We start from the raw sequence: 20787 nt of genomic DNA, 5'->3' as shown, positions 1-20787 counted from the left end.
TTGAGCATGCCCACGAATAGCTAAAACATCCATCAAAGAGCAATGCTTCTTTCTATAAAGAAAACTGGTGTTCAGACTAGTTGGTAAGCAAGATACCCACATCAGGAAAGTTAATTTTTGAGATCTAGATAAATCCACCCTATCCATACTCCTCCAATTAATAAAAAAAAAAAAAAAAAAAAAAGAGTGAGGGAGAGAGACTTTTTGTTGCCTATTTTTAAAATACATCTTTTATATTATTTGGTAAACTTAAAAAAAAAATTAAAGGCTTAGTTTGTATTGCCATTTAATTTCAAATTGACTTCAGTAAATAATAAATTTAATTGTTGACCACTGGACTATTTTTTTTAAAATGTGTATTAAAAAATATAATTTAGCAGGAATATAGCCACAAAATGTTTGTCCTCATTTGAAGCATCTTGTGCATTTCTGTCAGTAGATAAACAGAAGTGCCTGTTGTCATACAACAGCCTCTCGAAAAATACAGTGGGAACAGTAAAGACAACAGATACGTATTTTACTAATTTTCACATCTTGTCTGTCACTGGAGCCCCCCTAATCTTTGAATATAGTTGTTACTGATAAGTAAAGAAAGAAAAGTAGAAAAGAAAATAAGAAATGACAGATAAAGTGTAACTATATAAAGTAATATACAATTTAAGTATAAATATAGAAGGAAATGAAAGAGAGAAAGATGAAGGCTTTACTAGAGCTGACAGCTTTTAATTTTCTCTTATAGAATAAACACTTCACAGTTCTTTGCTAGGATCTTTGTACTTGCTGTTCTCTGTATCTAAATAGTGTAATATAGTAACTCTGTTTTGAAATTACTTTTAAAAATTAATCTTAATCTTAGGCATTTAAGTCATTCTCTCCAGAATATTTTGCTCTCTTACTGGTTCAGTTTGATTCTAAAATAAAACATAATTTCAGTCTGTGGTTACCCATTTTCAACTTTAGCTTAGCTCAGTTATATTTTCTTGTTTGAGTATGCTATCATTTTAAGGGACATGATGATGTGGACTAAACTCTTACACTCTCATTTAACTAAATGTGATTTTGGCTTCAATTTTTGCTAGTTTCTTACTTGATTCCTACAATTTACTGCTTATGAAATCCATGTCCTTTCTCAGTCTGTGAAGACATTATTACAGAACTACCAGTATCTTTCCTATTCTCGGCCTGTGCATCTTCCTGTTCATCTGCCTTGCCTGAGTTGATTGGAGCAGATACCTGGAGGCCTTGAAGGATAGGTGGCCTTCTAAGGACAAGTACTGAGTAAGGAAGTGGGGATAGGAGTAAAAAGACTTGAAATTTGTGGTTATAGGTCAGAATGTCTCAGTTAGTATTTTTGAGGAAGGAACAAGAGAGATGTATATCAGAGCCATAGATGAGTATTTTGGGCTTTTTACTCTAAGGTTTTATTTTTGAGTCACTTACTATAGTAGAGGAATATGAAGGAAATCCTTTAGGATGCCTTATTTTGGTTCCATATTCCATCAAAAGGGTCTGGTATTGTTAACAAATATGTGATGCCATAAGCTGGGACACAATAACTTGAATTTACATATTAGTTTGCATTTTAAGTTTTTAAATCTTCTCTTTCCTGTGGGATCCTTATCATAGCCTCATTTTATAGTTAAAATAATTTTACTCTGAATGACTTGCTTGTGTTCACATAGCTTTGTGGCAGAATCTAAAACAGAACCTAAATCTTTAAGGAGCATTCTCTTCTGGCCCCTAATCACCACCAACACAAAATTTGTTTTGATAGCTATCTTCTGTGAAGATTATTTCTTGTACTTCGATAGGATTGCTAAGAAATCACTGACAATGCCAGGAAAACCCAGGAGCTGAGAGCATAGTCCACAAGAAACTTTACGTCTCTTAATGAATACCTGAATGCATTCTTAGTTGAAATTCTTATTGGTCTTTTCATTTGGGTAGTTGTATAAATCTGCCAGCCATACACCTCCCCTGTCAAATTCCTTTGAACAGTGCCTCTTTTTCTCCCTTAGCTAAACAAAGGAAAGATTCAATTATTTTCTCCTTTACGTGGAGATCTTGGCAAAGTTTAGAGATGTGATCAAAAGGGGTGGCTCTGGGAAAAAGACTGATGAAGATTTGAGAAACACTGTTGAGGTAGATGTCAGAAGTTTCTGAGCTCTAGTAAATTTTTTTTTCTTCTGGCAACATGTCAAGAAATAGATTGCAAATCTGTTTTTTACCTACAGTTGTGAATAGGATTTGAAAAACATTCAATACGGGCTGTTACTTTATTGAAACAAAACCTTTTCTGTCTCCATGTCTTTCTTTGGCATTTGTATTCAGACCATTTTTTTTTTTTTTAATCCTTTTTCTAATTTTGACTTTTTTTGTTTGTGTGTTTGTGTACTTCTAACTAGCACTTTCCAAACACTTTTTCTTTAATTGACATAATAACTATTTGAATGACTATGTAACTTAGGTATTACAAAACAATATGTGTGTGTGCGTGTGTGTGCATAAAACAATGTTTTTGTAGAATAATATAGTTTTGAACTGACATATTGACAAAGTTAATGTTTACAAATGACCCCCACATTTAATAATAGTATCAGGACCCCTCACTTATGGTCCATAAAACAGGATATTAACTCCTTTATCCAGTCTGAAGGCTTTATGATAAAGTTTTGGTTATGTGTGGTCTTAGTAAAGTTTAAATTTGAAGCCGACCTCAAGTTGGAACTTGTAAGTAGATATTCAGACCAAAGAAAAAAGGGAAAAAAGTTGAGAGCTGTCAGTATAATTGGGATATTGCTGAGGCCTTCTTATGACTCGTTGTATAAGGGAATGCTTGTATATGTGCATGTGCATACATGTGTGCACACAGTTAACAAAATGGCCATGTGCAGGGAGTTTTATTTTTGGAGCTGGGAAAGTGATACAAAGTGCTGTTGGATGGAACTTACCATTTCTAGCTGCCATAGCAACCCATAGGGGTAGCCCACATTTGAAATAAAAGATCAGCTCAGTTTCTAGGTTTTGGCTAACATTTTCTAAAATGGAAATATTTAAACAGGAAGTCAGTGAAAAAAGTGAGATTCACTTAGAAATATATGTACATTCAACTTAGAATGCCTCTATTTAGGATTACAACATACCCAATAGTGATAATAAATGTTATTCAGCATTTTTACAATCAACATTGTCATTGCATATATGTTTAAATGATAATCTCATTTTGCCATACATACTCTAGTCTCCTATTTATGAATTATATGTTGGCTTGATTATCTTATGAAGTAGCTGTCTCTCTGGAAGAAATACAAATAAATGTTTGTAAAGGTCCCTCTCTTATTTTTATGGATGCTGTTTATTTTCACATCACATAAATGAATTCCTTGGGCCTGAATGATGTATCATACTCTAGGAAATAACATAGAGCACATACTTGATATACTTCATCAACCTAAATAGAAACTTTCAATATTCAAAACCAAATTTAGGATTGACAGTATACTAATTGTTATTATATGCCTTTTTATTTAAAGGAACTTCCTAATTTAATTGTTTTACTTTCTTTTTCAGATCTTTTTGTTATGTCTGTGATTATTTTGTATGTTTTCATATTGTTCATCATGTTGTATCCAGTTGCTTCTATTGACCAGGTTCTTCAGGTAAGGCTTAAGCACATCAATTATTATTGGTTGTCTGAGGATTGATAATATCTGGGACAGAAACAGAAAATAACATATTAGTATTATATGAAACTTACACAGCCAGGTGAGATTTCTGGATGTTTGCTAGGGCTCAAGATCTATCCCTCTGTTCTCATGTTTCTAGGGAAAGAGACTCAATTCTCTGTTTCTTTTTTCCATGTTCTTCTTTCCGAATTTTCTAAGATGCAGTTACATTAACCCAAAGATGCTCCCCAAAAGAATAAAGAATGTAATTAAAACAGCAGCTTTATTTATGCTACCTGCTATTTTATTTTTCTTTCCTGTTTCTTCTTTGCTTCTGGTTCCATTTCCCTTTGTTTACAAAAAAAAGTCCCTTGGTCTTTAAAAATAAAAAAACTTTGATCCTATTATTTGATCTGTCTCCTAAGTAGTCTGCATACGCTGCTTCATCTTCACTCTCCATTGAGTTCTCCATATTTTTTTAAAAGCTTTATGGATGATGATATACTTGTTTTATACAAAAGAGTATGCACACGTATTTAAGTTAAGCATAATAGTAATACAGTAACACCCATGAGTCCATCATGTACCTTTCTTCAAGCACCTTGAGGGGACTACTATTCTAATTTTTTACCTTGTTGTCTTACTTTTCAGTATGTACTTATATATGTATGAAGTGATAAAAAATAGTTTTGCTTGCTTTTGAACTTTATGAAAATAGTATCTTGCTATCTGTATTTTTCTGACTTGCATTTTTCCATCAGCATTGTTTCTAAGGTTCATCCATGTTGATAATACATGCATTTCATTTTCACTGCTATATAGTATTCCACTATAGAATTGTGCTATAATTTATTTCTCTATTCTTCATTGATAAATAATTGGATTATTTATCATCTTTTCCTGTATTAACAGGGCTGTTATGAACATTCTTGTACGTGTCTCTTAGTATATGGGAATGAGTAATGGCGAACCAGAGAGTGGGGATGGGAGTGGTACATCCCAGCTTTAAGCAACAAGGGAGTGATACATTGCTGTAGAGAATTTAAATACAGCAATAAAGCCCACTAAAAGTCCATCTGCTCTTAAATATCACCAGGTGCTGGGAATTCTAAATAATGTCAGTGATAAAATACTACTTCTACTACCACCCAGTTTACCTTGGTATACCACTAGCAGCAAAGGGTTTCTCCAGCATATTCTAGTATAAATTTGAGCATGTACATTTCGACCTTCTCAGATATGCCAGGTTATTTCCACAGTGATTGTAAGTTTATACTTTCATTAGCGTATGAGATCCATTGTTACACATCATTGCTAACACTAGTCTAGTGGGTGTAAAATATTATATGATGGGTTTTAAGTTGCGAATTATATTAATTTTAAATTGCTAATGGGGTCAAGCATTTTTCATATGTTTATTAGCCATTTTTATTTCCTCTGTGAATTTCCTATTCATGCTTTTTGCCCCTTTTGTCTGTTAGGATTTTGTCTTTTTCTTATTTGTAAGAGGTCCTAATGTATTTGACTGTATATGTGAAACATATTCTTTCAGTTTGTGGCTTGTTCTTTGCTTTGTTTATAATATCTTTCTTTAAATAAATTTATAATTTTACAGAAGTCAAGCTTAACATTTTTTTTTCTATATGTTCTGTGCCTTTTATGTCTTAGTTTGGCAAACTTGTCTGTCTCAGGTTATAAAGAGACTCATAGTCTTAAATCCATCTGGAATTAATATTGTATATAGCTTTTGAGATGGATATCAGATTTCTTTGTTTTCTTCATGAATACGCATTTAGTTCAGCATTATTTACTGAAGTCTCATCTTTTCCCACTGATCCTTCAGTGATATATCTCTGTCCTCTCAGTTTTACACATATATGGCCATCGATCTAATAGGGGCACTATAGTTTCTTCTTTAGTTTTCTTTGTCTTTCTCTATGCCAGTACCGCATTGTTCAGGTTACTGAAATATTGGTATATGGTTGGGCAGGACCCCTCTCCTCACCTCACATAGTAGTTCACCATGATTGTTTTTGGATGTTCTTGAACTTTTCTTTCTTCATATATAGTATTTTAAGTTTAGCTTGTCAATTGCCAGGAAAAGCCCTCTTGGAATTTTTATTAGGATTACACTGGGTTTATGAATAAATCTGAGAGAGAAATGATTTAGTTTCTCTTTCCGTGAATTATACTCTTTCCATTTTTTAGGTCTTCTTGACTATTTATAATAAAGTCTGACAATTTTCTTTCTGAAAGTCTTTATACAAATTTTTGTTAGATATATTCCTGGAGTATTTTATTTTTTGTTCCTGTGATAAGTATCTGTTTAAAATTACATTTTCTAATTCGTTTATGCTGGTGTAAACTTTATAGTTATTTTGGCTATTCATCTCATATCCAGCAGCCTTGTCAAAGTTTATTCTTAACATTTTTAGATTCTCTAGGGTTTTCTGTTTTAGACAGTTATCAATGAATAATAACAAATGTTTCTGACATTTCAGTACTTACGCCTCGTATGTATTTTTCATGTCTGTTAACCATATTAATGTTGGTTGTAATGGTTGTGATATTCTTGCCTTGTTCCTGACTCTAAAAGGAATATCCTTAATATTTCACCGTTGGATATATTGTGGGCTGTAGGTTTCTGGTACATACTGTCTTATCAGGTTGAGGAAGCTTTCTTTTATAGTGTCGTTAACATAAACAGATCTTTAATTTTATCTAATGCTTTTTGTATAGCTGTTGAAATGGTTAGACAGTTTTTCTCCCTGGAGAATGTGGTAAATTAGAGTTGACTGGTATTCAGATATTGAACTAATACTGCTTTCATAGAATAAATTTAATTTGCAATGATGCATTCTTTTTTATATCCTCTAGATTTGGTTTGCTATGGTTTTGTTTAGGATTTTTGCTTCTAGTTCCATGAGTGAGATCAGACTTCATTTTCCTTTTATCTATGTAACTGAGAAGTTTGCATAGCAAAGTTATGTGAGCTTTATAGAATGACTGTTCAACTTCAGTGACTTATCTATAATTTATTCCTATTTAAATGGGTATTTAGGTTGTTTCCAGTGTTTTGCTACTCTAAAAATGCTGTATTGCAAATCTTTGCACACTTTAAGAAGGATAAATATATATTTAGAAGTTTAAATGTGCAGAAGTAGAATTGCTTAGTCAAAAGGTATCTAGAATTTTAATTTTTATAAATACTGTGTCATCAAACTTTGAAGAGCATGACAGTTTATAATCTTACAAGTGGTGTATGAATGTGTCTATTTCTCCACATGCTTCATTGAGGGATTTAAATAAACACTTCACACAGAAAAGAAAACACAACATATATTTCTCTCTTGACATACATGCATGTCTTCACAGCCAAATTATTTCTTGAAAGAATGCTATATTCAGTTCACCTCCCACACACTTATCAGCTAGTCTGAATTCTACACCTGCCAGTCTAATGAAACTGCCCTTGCCAAGAAATTAACAACCTTCTTATAAAATCCAATGAACTTGTCTCCTTTAAATTTTGTTTTTTTAGTCTCACTCGACTCCTCAGCTGTGTTTGACAAATTAGCCATGCCATCATTCTTGAGCTATTTCCCCTGGGATTTGGTGATGCTTTGCTTTCTTGTGATTTTTTTCCTCTCTTGTGATTTTTTTCCTCCTTCTGTGACTTCTCATTCTCATTCTCCATTGTGGTTCCAAAACCCTCTACCTGTTCCTTAAATGTTAGTGTCTCATACATTTCTGTAATTATCCTTCATCTTACTGTATACAATCTGGTGATCTCATCTTAAGCCATGGCTTCACTCGTAGTTGCCACCTTCATGGAGAAGATGCCCAGCTTTACACTCTTAGCCTAGCTCTCACAATTGAGCTTTAGATCTGAATATCCACTGCCATAATAAGTATTATCTGCATGGTTCACCCATCAGTTTCCTCCTTCAACATTTTTAAAACTAGGCTCACCGGTTCTCCTTCAACCCTGCGTTGTCTGTTTCTTGGTATGGTATCCAAGTCAGAAGTGTATATGTGTGTCTTTTTCTATTCCTTCTCTTTTCATAGCCAGTCTGTGGCTAGAGTCTCTGTTTTCTTATTCTGAATCTCTGTTTCTCTTTTTACTCCAATCTTATTCGTCACCTAAAAGGAAACTATTGTTTCTTCTGTTTAGAACACTTCTGACACCAAGTATGTGGGGGTGGCTCCCACATCAGTTTTCCAACTCTCTGACACCAACTGGATATCTTGAAATTCAGTTCTGACATTAACTACCTGGAGTTAGTGTTGACTCTGTAGGTTAAGGGCTCAGTCCCACAAGACTGCCCCACAACTTCAGAGACCAATTGCAAGCCCCAAGTCATCACCTGTACTTGTGACCAGCTATACATTGGTTTCCACAACCCCTTTCTTAGGTTTGATAATTGCTTTAATGGCTCAAAGAACTCAAGAAAACACTTATGTTTATTGTTTTATTATAAAGAATATAATAAAGGTGCAGACAGTGAGGTACATAGGCCGAGATCTGGAAGGGTCCTGAGCACAGGAGCTTCTGTCCTTGTGTAGTTGGGATGCACCACCCTCCCAGCACATAGATGTGTAGACCAGCAGGGAAGCTCTCCAAACCCTATAGTTTAGGAGTTTTTAATGGTGGCTTTAACACATAGGCATGCTCAATTATTAACTCAATCTCCAGCCTTTCTCCCCTCCCTGGAGGATGGGGGAGTGGAGCTGAAAGTTCCTAGCTTCTAATCATGGCCTAGTCTTCCTGGTGAGCAGTCTCCATCCTGAAGTTATCCAGAAATCCACCAAGAGTAGCCTCATTGGAACAAAAAACATTCCTGATACCCAGAAATTTCAGGGGATTTAAAAGCTATGTGTAAGACACTCCTGTCACCTCCGTCACCCAGGAGATTACAATAATTTTAGGAGCTCTGTGTCAGGAACCAGGGACAGAGACCAAAATAATACATATTATGCCACTCACCACTCTAGTTCAGGCTATCATTGTCTTTTGCCTGGATCACTATAGAAGTCTTTACCCCTCAGATTCTCCTTGCTGGAGTCACAGGTGTTTTTCTAAAATATTAGATCATATTACTCCTTGGCACCTAGCACAGTATCTTAAGTACTTAGTAGTTGCTGACTAAAAGGATGAATACGTGAATGGGATTTCTTTTTTTTAGGTCTTAGAAATTAGTCACAGATTTTAAAGCAAAAACTTAGATTGTATTTCTTAAGTTGATTTGTATAGTTAGTTCTTTTATGAATTTGTCTTTGTAACAATATAGAGTTTTGAGTAACAGATCAATATTTGCCTCATTGTTTAAAGACAAGATTTTATTTATAAAATAAGGACTTGTTAGAAATGTATGATCTAGTAGAGCATGGGCTATTGAATCTGAGTGAATAGGATTTGGCTCTAAGTTAAACCACTTTAATATTTTTTGAACTTTAAGTTACTTACACTTTGAGTTTTATTTTCCAAAAAGTAGATTTAATACCTACCTTGTGCTACTATTGAAGATTGAATAGATAATCTACGTGAAGATGCTTGGTATATAATAGGAATGCAGTGAATTTGGAAGTTATAATATCATGCTATAATATCAACTACATAATACAATTTTAACTTAAAAATTTTTGTCTTACAGATAGTGTGTGTACCATATCAGTGGCGCATAACTATGTTCATCATTGTTCTTATCAATGCCTTTGTATCTATCATGGTGGAGGTAAGCACTTCAGATAAGTAAATGGCTGCCTTGTTGCTTTGGGATTTTTAGTGATTTAATGATAATGGAGGAAGAGGACAGGTAACATTACGGAAGCCCACAAAGTTTCAGTTTCATTTTAGTTCAATTCATTTATCCTTTTCTTCTGACATTTTCCATCAATTGATAGTAGTCATAATAAGGGATATGACAACTGCACTCATATACCTAGGAGAAAATAAGCAGTGAGATAGCAAAACTTAGTAACTGGTAGAAAAAAGAGAAGATTGGTGCTCAGGCAGCCCATAAACTAGTAAACCAGTGACCATGAAATCACAGTGGGAGGGTACCACCCAAGTCCTGTGATACATAGTAAAATCTCTCATTTAAGGAAAGGAAGGGAGGGGGGCTTTCTCTATGGAATGTAGTAAATATTAATAATAGAGTGTTTGAGAGTAGAAAATAATGACCATTATGAACTTATCCAATGTTAGCATTGATTACTGGAACTTCCTCCTTGATATTTGCTTTTAAGTTCCCTCTAGAAGTCTTCAGTGCTTTTTAATCCATGTACATTGTGTAATTACTCTTTGATTAGGAGTGCCTTTAGGTCAGCTTCTATAAAAGTAGCTACTGAGTTCTCATGTGCTGCTATTAGTATAATTTTGTCTTCTCAGAACTACTGTAATTCACTCCTGTAGTAGCAATATATGAAATGGAAGAAGGAGATGCAATTGTGATTTTTTAAGTTAAGGGTTTCATAGGGCAGGATTTTACATTAAAATTAGGTAATTTGTGAAATATATACTTTAGTGATAATAGTTCTAGACTTGGAAATTATGCTTAATTTGTTATCTTTCTAAAAGATGACAGTATTTAAATTCGGGCCATAATGGGCAGCATGGATATTATAGTACTTGTACTGATCTTTTTAAGTTGCCCAGTGGAATATATTTTTGCTATCTTCTGGCCAGTAAAAAGTACATCCAAGGTACTGTATTTTAAAAGCTTTCCTTTTTCTATAGTATAAGTTTATCTTTTCATTCAAATGTTTAAAAGTTTTTTAAAAACCAGACTATAGAGAATCCTTAATCTCTCATAATTTATTATTCTTGCTCACTGTCAAAAGAAATATTTGTGTTGGACTGATGAAATCATATCGATTTATAGATATAGCTATAAATACATATAGAATTTTATATATTCAGTGGCAATAACACATTGTTAAGATTTCAGATTATAAGCGTTATTTTAATATGGGAAAGACCTGAGAATTCATATAAAAGTCATATTTTGTGGAAAATTTAAAGGTCCCATTTTAGCAAGAATTTAATGATGATTTACATTTGTCACAAAAGTCCTGTTATTCTTTGTCTTTTTGCAATATTAACTGAAATTCTCTATGTGAAAATCAAATCATGTTTTTCACTAATGATTCAGCATTGTGTGTTCTTTTTAAATGTGCACATTAATAAAGAATGACTTAGTCATTTTTAATTCTTAACTCACTGGACTATCTCTCAGAACTTCTGCCTTGACATGGTCCTTTGGAAAGTTGTGTTCAGTCGAGACAGACAAGGAGAATATCGCTTCACCACCACACAGCCACCGCAGGTTGGAAATCAGCACTCTTGATTCTTCGCATATACCTAGGCTCATTCAGTTGTGTAGTCTGCATTCTGTAGGGGGAGGGGGGGGTGATCTGTTGCGTGTTGCTTCAACCTTTTTCCTTATGCCTCGCATTTCATTTCTTGTGAGGAGTCCTAGAAAATTCATGGCAAACCTTTGTTACAGGCTTTTCGAGACTTCAGAAATTTCATAAATCTCTTTTCCATTCCAATCCTTATCTTGTGTGTGTGTAAAGATTTTGTCCTCAGTGGTGAGAGTTAATTTTTCCATTTCTGTCTGGCTTAAATTTTGGGGGGGTTTTCATGAGTCTCATTAGAAGCTGAATGAGATTTATGTAAACAAAGTTATGAAATGGGAATTACTTCTTCATGGACCAGAGTCCAAAGGTCAAAATTTTGAGGAATTATTCCTGATTTCTTCTTATTGTGCCTTAATTTTAGGTGGCTTTTTGGCTTTCCTCAACATATGTGTCTCATTCAGAAAAATTTTCAGAGTGACAGTGTTCATTTTTATACAAACCATGACTTTGGACTTTTAAATAGCCTATTATTTGAAAGATATGCAAGCTCTGTGATAAAAAGAGAATCAGATGGAAAAGTTCCATTTCCTGGTATTAGGATATTGAAATACAGTTTTAATAGAAAATATAGGTTAGCCTTATTTTTTAAATCAATGCCATTGAATACATACAACTATAGCTTTTTGAGTATAGAGAACTTGACAATACAAAGACTCACCTCCTCATTGTCTTACCCATTTGTTTGTAGGTGGGTGATGTGTTCTAAATCTTTTACTAAAGATTTGTAAGTCTAAACCTGTTACCCATCCTGAGCCATAGGGAAGCTTATAGAGTTCAAGAGTATTCCCTCTGATTACTGAGTTGGGACACCCACTTATTTTTAGCCTCTTTTTTTTTTTTTTTTTAACCTAAGTAGCAGATTCTTGAGCTTTATTTTGGTAATGTAGCAGCCTTGATACATGATACATACCATAATATCACAGAATCCCTTTATAAGAGGTCTTGGAGAATGCCATTTCCTTTTCTAGTGCTTTATTATGAATAGTGATAGTTTTGTAAGGATGAGGCGAGTCTGGAATCAGTTTCAGTTTCTTTTTCTCAAAGCAGTGTAATACACAGTTGTCCCTAGAGTGTATGTGACCAAAGCTGTATTAAGGGCTCAAGTCCTTTAGCTAAATCTCCTCTGTGTCTATATTCTTCCTTTTTGGTTATCCACTACATTACTTCAAGTGTTCATTTTGGCTCATAGCATCAGTCCTCATACGAAATACTTGTATTGGCAAGGCCCAGGCCAAGGAAAACATTTACATTGAGTTTTCAGCTTTTCTAGGGAGATCTCCAACTGTTGATCTAAACAGGATTTGTAGGTTCTGAAGAGGAGTTATACCCTGATTCAGTCAAAAGTAGGTATCATAAATCTTTAAAATATTTGAATTAGAAATCTCTCTTTACTTTTCAACCAAAATTAAATAGCAGAAAATTCTATCATTTGCTTCATCTCTATTATCTAAAAATTTTATTAATAATTATCTGTCCTCTTATTTTTAAGAGTTTGTATCCGTCATGTGACAGCCTACCTCTGAAGTGTTAGGGTTTGAGAGGTGGTAGAGAGTGCGCTAGCTTAGGTTGCTGCATCATGCCCTGTGTGCTTACCAGCTCTGAGAATCACTGACTAGATAAGAATCTTAGTCTTCAGTTTCTATGGTCATGATTAAGAAAGCATTTTTTAAATTATTGGCTTTAGAAAAGACAGTTGTTATAACCTCTTAGCACAGGATGATATACTTTCATCTTCTGACATTTCTGTGTATAACATGGTGTCATTGTTCATATTTGTGACCCTTCAAAAGCTAATGAGTTAGTTACATTTGGCATAACCTGGAGACATTTTTGGTTGTCGCAGTTTGGGCTAGACAGTTTTGCTACTGGCATATAGTTGGTAATGACCAGGGATGCTACTAAATAAACATCCTGCAGTAGAACATAGGACAACCCCTCACAACAGAGACTATCTAATTCAAGATGTCAGTAGTGCCAAGGTTGAAAAACCCTGCCATGAGGTGAAAAAGAAAGTAATGATGAGAGTGGCCTGCTATACTTAGGACTTCTGTGGCTGCCATAATTCTTCCTCACCATGAACTCCCGGTCCACATGTGCCGATTCTGTGCTCTTTTCTACAAGGAATCCTATGAGGTCTTCTCAGACTGCAACTCCTAACCTACTTGATTAATGTTGGAAGAAGAAAAATCCTGTTTCTTCTTTTCCTTCCTTACTTTATATAGCCAGGGACCATTGAGTAGGGTTGAAAGTTTCAAAACTAGAGAGACCCTGGACCAGGCTCTAGGTCTCAGATAGATGAATTGGGAAGTGGAGAATCTCACTTAGAAATCTCTAGCAACCATGTCCAAAATATTTGATCTACAAGGCACTTTATATACACTTTCAGGATCCTTCGATCTTAAAGTATTTCTAACTTCATTTTGTACATGAAGAAACAGCATTCAGTCCACTTGCCAAGGTTTTGCATCTAATTAATGGCATAATTCGGAGTTGAAGCCAAAGCCAGGGTTTCTGATTTCAAGAGGAGTGTTTTCACTATGCCACATTGCCTCATATATATGAGACCATACGGATTGTAAACTAACATAACAATCAAATGATAGAATGGAGACAACTGTAGCTACTGTTTTCAATACCTACTTTTTATGGTAGATACTGTGTGAGGCATTTTGTATAAATTCTCTCTAATTGTTACAACTTTAAGAGATAGAAATAGCTTTAGTCTCTCTCAATTTTCACAAATGAGGAACTGGAATTCATATTCAGGTCTTTCTGGACCTACGTCTATAATATTTCTATACCAGAAAGCTTCCATCTGTTCTTTAAAGATGAAATTAACTTTTAAGTATCATTTAATAGTAGACATTTTAGATACTATGTTCTTTTTGGCTTACTGAACATTCATGCAGCTAACCTAATTTAGATACAGGAAGGGGATTTCTTTTTACATAATAGTAATTTATTTCCCATAGTGATTGTTTTTCTTTTTGCTGCCCAGTGGCCTCAGTAAATTTTCACTGAATCAAGTTTAAAAGAGGTTAATTAAACCATTTGCAATGAATCCAAGTTGAAACTTTTATGTAGCTAAATGTTTTTTTCCTATAATATTAATGTATCAGATTTTCAAGCAAAGATAGTCTTCAAAACTGCTTTGAACTTCACTCATGACCTACTGAATGAAAAATCTTCAGTGGAGGGCCCCATCATCTGTGGTTTTCTATAATGCTTTACACCTGTTCGAGAAGATCTGTGCTGCATATTTTTACTAAGAAGCAGTTGTGCCTGTCTTCTGTCCAATAAACCAAGGCTGCTTAGTAGTAGATGTGGAACTAGAGTCAGTATCATCGTATACTTTGATCCTGCGTGAGGATTTGTGCCTGATTGTTTTTCTTTTGGGGGAAAAAATCCAGGTGTTAGCTGTAGTCTTTATGCCACTTATTATTCAAGCTTAGTTAGATAGAATGTTAATTGTGATTGTCTTTATTTGTTTTATATTCAGGATTGGTATGGAAGAAGACTTTTATGAAAACCATAGAACCATAGTAACATTTCCTATAAGCATGGCCTTATGTTTTACATGTTACCCATGAAAAATTTCCTAAAAGACACGGCAGAGAGTAAACTGGCATTGGGGTTCTAGAATGAACAGCTTGTAATGGTCTAAGAAGCAGGAGAATTTTAGCTGTAGATCTTGAAAGTTGTGGTTTCTCTGCTGGTGTGTGGTAGCCTCTTTCCCTTCTCTAAGGGATACACTTGGTTGTTTAACCATTCCTCTCAGGAGCAAACCAAAAGCTCCAGTTACTGTGGCTCCTGTGTTCTCCTGCTTCAGGGACTTCTGCCTAGATGTTTGGGAGATCCAAGTGCTCATTCTAAGCCCCGTAGTGCTCCCCCTTCTTCACCTTCTCATTGCACAGTGCTTGCTGGTCTCCTCTTGGCACCATCATCTCTCCCTTGATTTATTTTTCATTCCAGCATGCCTGTAGCATCTTTTTTTTCTCTTCCAGTAAATTATATTGTGTTCGAGGATGTAAACACAATTATATTGTGTTTGTAAACTAATAAACCTATGTTTGCCTATGGTGCATTTTTTGTATATGCTATTTGGAAGTGAGGGCACAGGAACAAAATAGGTCTCTAATTACAGTGGAGGAGGTATTCCTAGTGTTCTTTGTGACTTAATTTCTTTTCTGAATTATAACAGTATATATTGCTTTTAATAGGGACATGAGAATTTTTTAAAACATATACCTTAATGTAAAATAATACTATTCAATTTTTATTCTGATTGCAATGAAATTAGTTTTAATTTTCTTGCTTGCCTCATTTTTCACAGGTAGTGAACAATAGATTTAGATGTATGTGTGCATATGTATATGTGTGTGCCTTTGAATACATTTGGCTTTGACTTTCCTTAACTCAGCCTGCTGTGCATTGCCCTTCAACCATGCCAACTCATCTGGACAGACAAGGCCTATATGTGTTTGCTTTTTTTTTTTTTAAGTCAGCATTCACCATTAGCCTTTTCCTGTGATCCTTTAACAGTGCTACATGCCATAAAATAAAAAGTGACAGCTTTCTGATTGATTTAGGAACAGTGATCTTTTCCACAATTAGATTAAGACTTTAAACATTAAGATAGATCCAACTCAGATTCAATATTAAGGTTCATTGTGTATGTGCCTACACTGGATAGGAATTGTATTGGATCACCTGAAGAATCCTATAGCTAGTCTCTTTTGTATCTTAATGCTAAATATTTTTTGCGGGCTTCTTTTAAGGTGATGTTAATAACTTTTTAGCTATGACAGTAAGTCTCTTTGATGAATAACCTTTTAATCTGTATCCCTGCCCACCTCCAGGATTTAAAAGTATAGCTTACTTGTGACCACAGTTTTTGCCTATAAATTCTTGGTAGCATTGCTGCTTACAGTGTTTTGATGAAGTAAACATACCTTTAGAAGCACTTAGTTATTGTTGATCACGGTCTCAGTGCTGCCACACACCCACCCCACAGTTTCAGAGATGGAAAGAGTAGTAGGTTCTTGGTGGTTTTCTCAATAAGATGAGAAGATCTACCAAGTCAAAATATGAAAAGCGTAAATGAGTTTTGATATAAAGTACTTTGCTGTTCTCCATTGGCAAATTTAGAAATGTGTTTAAAAACGCGTTATAGCAAATCTGCCTTTTTTGATCATGAAGATATTTTGGTGTTAACATTAGAATGCCCATCTCAGGTATGTTATGCCTTCATATTGTGAGATTACTTTAACTGAGATTTAAAACTCAGTAGCCTGGGTTATATACTGATGGCAGAACAAAACAACCTAGGATTTAAACTTCGCTTTGGAGAAGCAATAGCCAAAATAATTAAAAATTGACTACAGGTCTCCGTAGAGTCATTTAGCTTTATTTCATTTCTTTATCTCAAATTTCAATTAAGGTAAATTCTGAGGGCCTGTATTGAACTTATATTTCTGTGTAATAACCAGGGAATCTGTTTTCTTGTTCTCTAAGAATTGTTTATATAAGATAACATTCATTTAAAAAATCAGGATTAACAGAAAGAATTTCAATGACAGCAGAGCTTTTCATAGTGAAATAATGCTAAGAATTAGTACTTGCTTTTATACTTTCTGTGTACCTCTTTTAGTAGCGGAGCACCAAGGGAAATCAACACTATAAAATAAATTTTTTTATATTAATGAAAATGTGGTTTTGAAAGGATTGATTGATATTAATTATGACCTAAGTTCTAATTTTGACCTAAAAATAATCTTCATAATGCTTCATGTTTTGAAAGGTGATAGTAACAGTAACCATGGCATTTTTATACTGCTTTCTTCCAGAAATAATCAGGTAGCTAAGCTGTTAGGAATAATAATATCAAAAGAGAGTTTGGGATAGCTTATGAGCATTTCCATATTAACTATTAATAATGCTTTCTCTTTCTGACTAGCTTAAAGTTATTCTTAGTGCATTTGATATTTTGAGTTATAGAGTTAAGAATCCAGATCTGCAAGTTATTTTAATAATGCATCCATACATAAGATAGGTTCATAAAACTAAATAAAATAAATTACATCAATAACTAAAAAATCTAACTAAAAAACAATACGTTCCTAAATAATTGAAAGCTGACTTTTTACATGGATTTTTTTCATTTGTTTGTTTTGCTCAGAAGGCATTTTCTCTTATTTTTCTGTGTACTCTGCTTTAACAGATTCGCTAAACACAAGCAGTCCTTAATCTACTAGGGTGTTTTTTTCCTTATTTTCTTAGGAGTCAGTGGATCACTGGGGGAAATGCTGCTTGTCCTGCGTCCTGGACTGTAGAAAGAAGATACCAAAGGCAAAGTATATGCATCTGGCTCAGGAGCTCTTGGTTGATCCAGAATGGCCGCCAAAACCTCAAACAACAACAGAAGCTAAAGCTTTAGTTAACGAAAATGGATCATGTCAAATCATCACCATAACGTAGCAGTGCATCATTCTCAGTGGTATGCTAGTAGCAGTATTGGACAGAATGTAATTTAAGGACTATCTGATCCTGTGTGTCTGAATGGCACCATTTTAATTTATGTCCCTTCTGATACAGTAGCTGATTTGAACTTTTAAAAAAACAAAACAAAACAAATTGGCCTGCCAATTAGATTAATAATCAATCTGTGAAGCCCCTCTTACTTCATTCAGTAACTCTGAATCTTATATGTATTTCCAGAATTTTCTTGGTTGTTACCCTCAGTGATACTCTTTACATAGGGCACAGAAGAAAGCTGATATTTGGTAAGGTTTTAGACATTAGCTTTTGAGACTTAGTTTACACTTTTAAATTTATTTTCACAGCCCCTCATTTATATACAGGCCCTAAATTTGTAATTGATAAATAAAATGGGTGTTAGCCTCCATTGAAAATAGGTAGAAAGCCTGTTTTCATTTGATTCCAACATTTCTTCCAAAGAGTTCTACAAATACATACACCAGTTCCCTTTGATAGCCTAGAGTTAGGAGTAAGTTTTTGGTGTTGCTTATAAAACAACTCAGGTGATTTCCATTGGTGGTTTTATATTTTCCGTACAAACTACCTGGGTTTTATTTTTCTAATCAGCAAGGTGCTTCACTGCCTTCTTGAGGTGTCCCTCAAAGCTATTAAATGGGGCTTGTGCTATGTCTGGTGTCAGGAATACAATTTACTTCACTGGGGAAAAAAAGATTATTTCTTTTGGCAATAGATGTGGATCTACCTTTCTAGTATCTTTTCATACCTTTTTTTCCTCAGGTTTTATATTATTTTAAATGTCTTTATTTTCTACTTTTTTAATTACCTAAAGACATAGGATAATAGTGAGTTGGTTTAGGATTTTTTGTGTGTGTTTTCTTTTATTTAGTTTTTTGAGTTAGACTTTTGCCTTCTAAAATTTTTAAGGTTTGATGTATGTCTATCCTATTAATAATAAGGCTTAAAAATAATGAGTGGTTTTGATGACTTATTTTTTCAAAGCAGTATGAACCTAGGTGAGAATTTGTTTTGTGCCATTAGGTGGCGCCAGAGGTCAGAGCCTACCTATTTTGGTTTGGATGTTTACAAATGACCATATTTTGGTTGTGGAAATTTCTGGGAGAAAATAAAAATGGAAATAAAGAATAGACATTCATTGAGCCAAAAGAAATGTGGATATTTTCCACCTTTCTGTTTTGCCTGGTTGACGTTTAAATTCTAAACAAAATTTAACCTTAAAAATGCCTTTATAGATAAGATCCAACAGTTTGGCAAAGCCCATGGTTATGATAAAACAAGGAAATGATATTGCTATAAAATGGACACTAAACTACTAAAACTATGTGACATTATCCTGTATTCTTCCTTAACCAATAGCATGCGTGTGCTTTTCACTTCTAGCTGATCATTATTTTCCTGTAATATACTTAACCATTCTATCAGATGTACCCAGAACTGTATAACCAAATAGTTCTCATCTTTTATGCTGCAGAGACATGAATGATGTTTGGTAACTATAGAAAAATGTAAGTTACACTCAGGATCACTGTTATTGCTTTTGCCACTGATGATTCTTACAAAAATATAATCGAAGTTTTCCATCAAAAAAGTATAATACAATATTAATACACATTAGATGATAAGAACAGTTCCATGAATGATTCTATGAAGCTATGCATCTTAGACCTCTTGAGCTGTGAATTAGCACTGTTTTCTATAGTTACTTATTCTCATGATTGTTTTGTAATTTCCACATTCATTTTCAACATGTACAAGTGTTATTCTTCAGTGATATCCCACAATTATAAATCTTATTCTTTGATTTAAATACTGAAGCATGTAATTAAAGTAATTGCTAAGTAACAGCTTAAAACCCCAATTATCAGATTGTATTTAACATCTTTAAGAGCATGATCATAAAGAGCTATATTTTTAACACTCCCCTTTTTTTAACATTTAGATTTTATAAGGGTTTTATATCTCATCTGTCCGTATTGTTTTCAAAGGAATAAGGTTTTTAGGTAGGTGGGGAAGCATTTGTAGGGAATTGGATTTGAACATAGACAAAGTGGGTTGTTCAGGTTGTAATTGATGACTTCCAGAATATTATTTGAAGAATGTCTGTGAATCTAGGTGTGGGTCCTACTCAGTGCCATAGATAGAGTCCTCTCTCTCTGTAGGTCACCATTACATAGTAATTTTGGTTCTGAATTTCACATTAAATTATTTGAATATATACACACCTAAATTTTAAAATCTGTACATATATTATTTTGATGTATTAAAATTAATATTGCTGATTTAAAATTTTATTTATGCACATACTTAAGGACAGAAATGTCCGGGAAAGTAATTGTTAAATAATGATATGTAACTTTTTAACTTTTTAAATAAATAACAAGATTTTTAATGTGTGTCTCCCTCAGGGTTGTTTAAAGTTTTTTTTCTCCCTCAAATATAAATAGTGGTAACTATATGTTTTGTATCTTCTAGCACCAACTGCTGTAAAGCAATGCTGCAAATAATGCTTGAATAAAAGTGGCTAAGCCAACAACAAGATAAATACTTTTTATATTAGTTTTATAATCCTTACATTCAGAAGCTTTCCAAATTGCACTTGCATTTTAAAAAACTGTTGGTTCTTGCTATTTATTTTGTTTCCCATGTTTATGAAAATACTGCACAATTTCAAAAGCATGGTAAAATATCAATGTTTATATATTCTCTTCCCAAAACGGCTATACATACAATATCCAGAGAAGAGCAAAATTCAAGCTTCAGAAAACATTCTCAGATTTCATGCATGTAATTTTGACATACCTGAAAATAGGTTTTCGTATATTTATGGTGGGAGGTGGTTGGGAACTTTTAACAAAATATGGGATGTTAATTTTTGTACAGTCTGTGGGCATTTACACATTTTTAATGTATTAAAATTTGGTAATTATGTGCACATTAAATTAATAAAAGTTACTTCCTGTTATGATTTGTGAATTCCCTAAGATTTTGGATTTTTTTTTAAGAAACTTTATATCAGAAATGATACTGCATCTTTATATTTTTTAAATTGTATTGCTGCTCAAGAATGGTACCCTGATGTCAAAAAGGCATACATTCACAATTGTACATTCAGCACTGTAAATAACCTTATGAAATCTTTTTTGATCGAAGTTATTCAAAATAAAAATGTAAATGAATGAAATAG

At 33.8% G+C, this 20787-nt stretch overlaps 1 protein-coding gene across 7 annotated transcripts in view; it reads left to right on the top strand.

The window, feature by feature from the left end:
- The window catches only part of ATP13A3 (ATPase 13A3), a 78757-nt gene extending 57973 nt beyond the window's left edge, over positions 1–20784 (top strand). For 5 of the 7 annotated variants that reach the window (XM_039850733.1, XM_039850735.1, XM_039850736.1 and 2 more), the window contains 4 exons: positions 3571–3659; positions 9320–9400; positions 10904–10993; positions 17367–17564. In XM_039850733.1, the coding sequence (XP_039706667.1) occupies positions 3571–3659; positions 9320–9400; positions 10904–10993; positions 17367–17564 (458 nt within the window). Of the gene's footprint in view, positions 1–3570; positions 3660–9319; positions 9401–10903; positions 10994–17366 lie in introns of all 7 variants that reach the window. The other 2 variants (XM_039850730.1, XM_039850732.1) reach the window with 2 other exon arrangements.
- Positions 20785–20787: the final 3 nt, after the last annotated feature.

Source organism: Pteropus medius, unplaced genomic scaffold, assembly GCF_902729225.1.
Source record: "Pteropus medius unplaced genomic scaffold, Ma_sr-lr_union100, whole genome shotgun sequence".
In the NCBI taxonomy this organism is placed as follows: Eukaryota; Metazoa; Chordata; class Mammalia; order Chiroptera; family Pteropodidae; genus Pteropus; species Pteropus medius.
The sequence above is the reverse complement of the archived record's forward strand: the minus strand, read 5'-3'. Positions and strand labels throughout refer to the sequence as shown.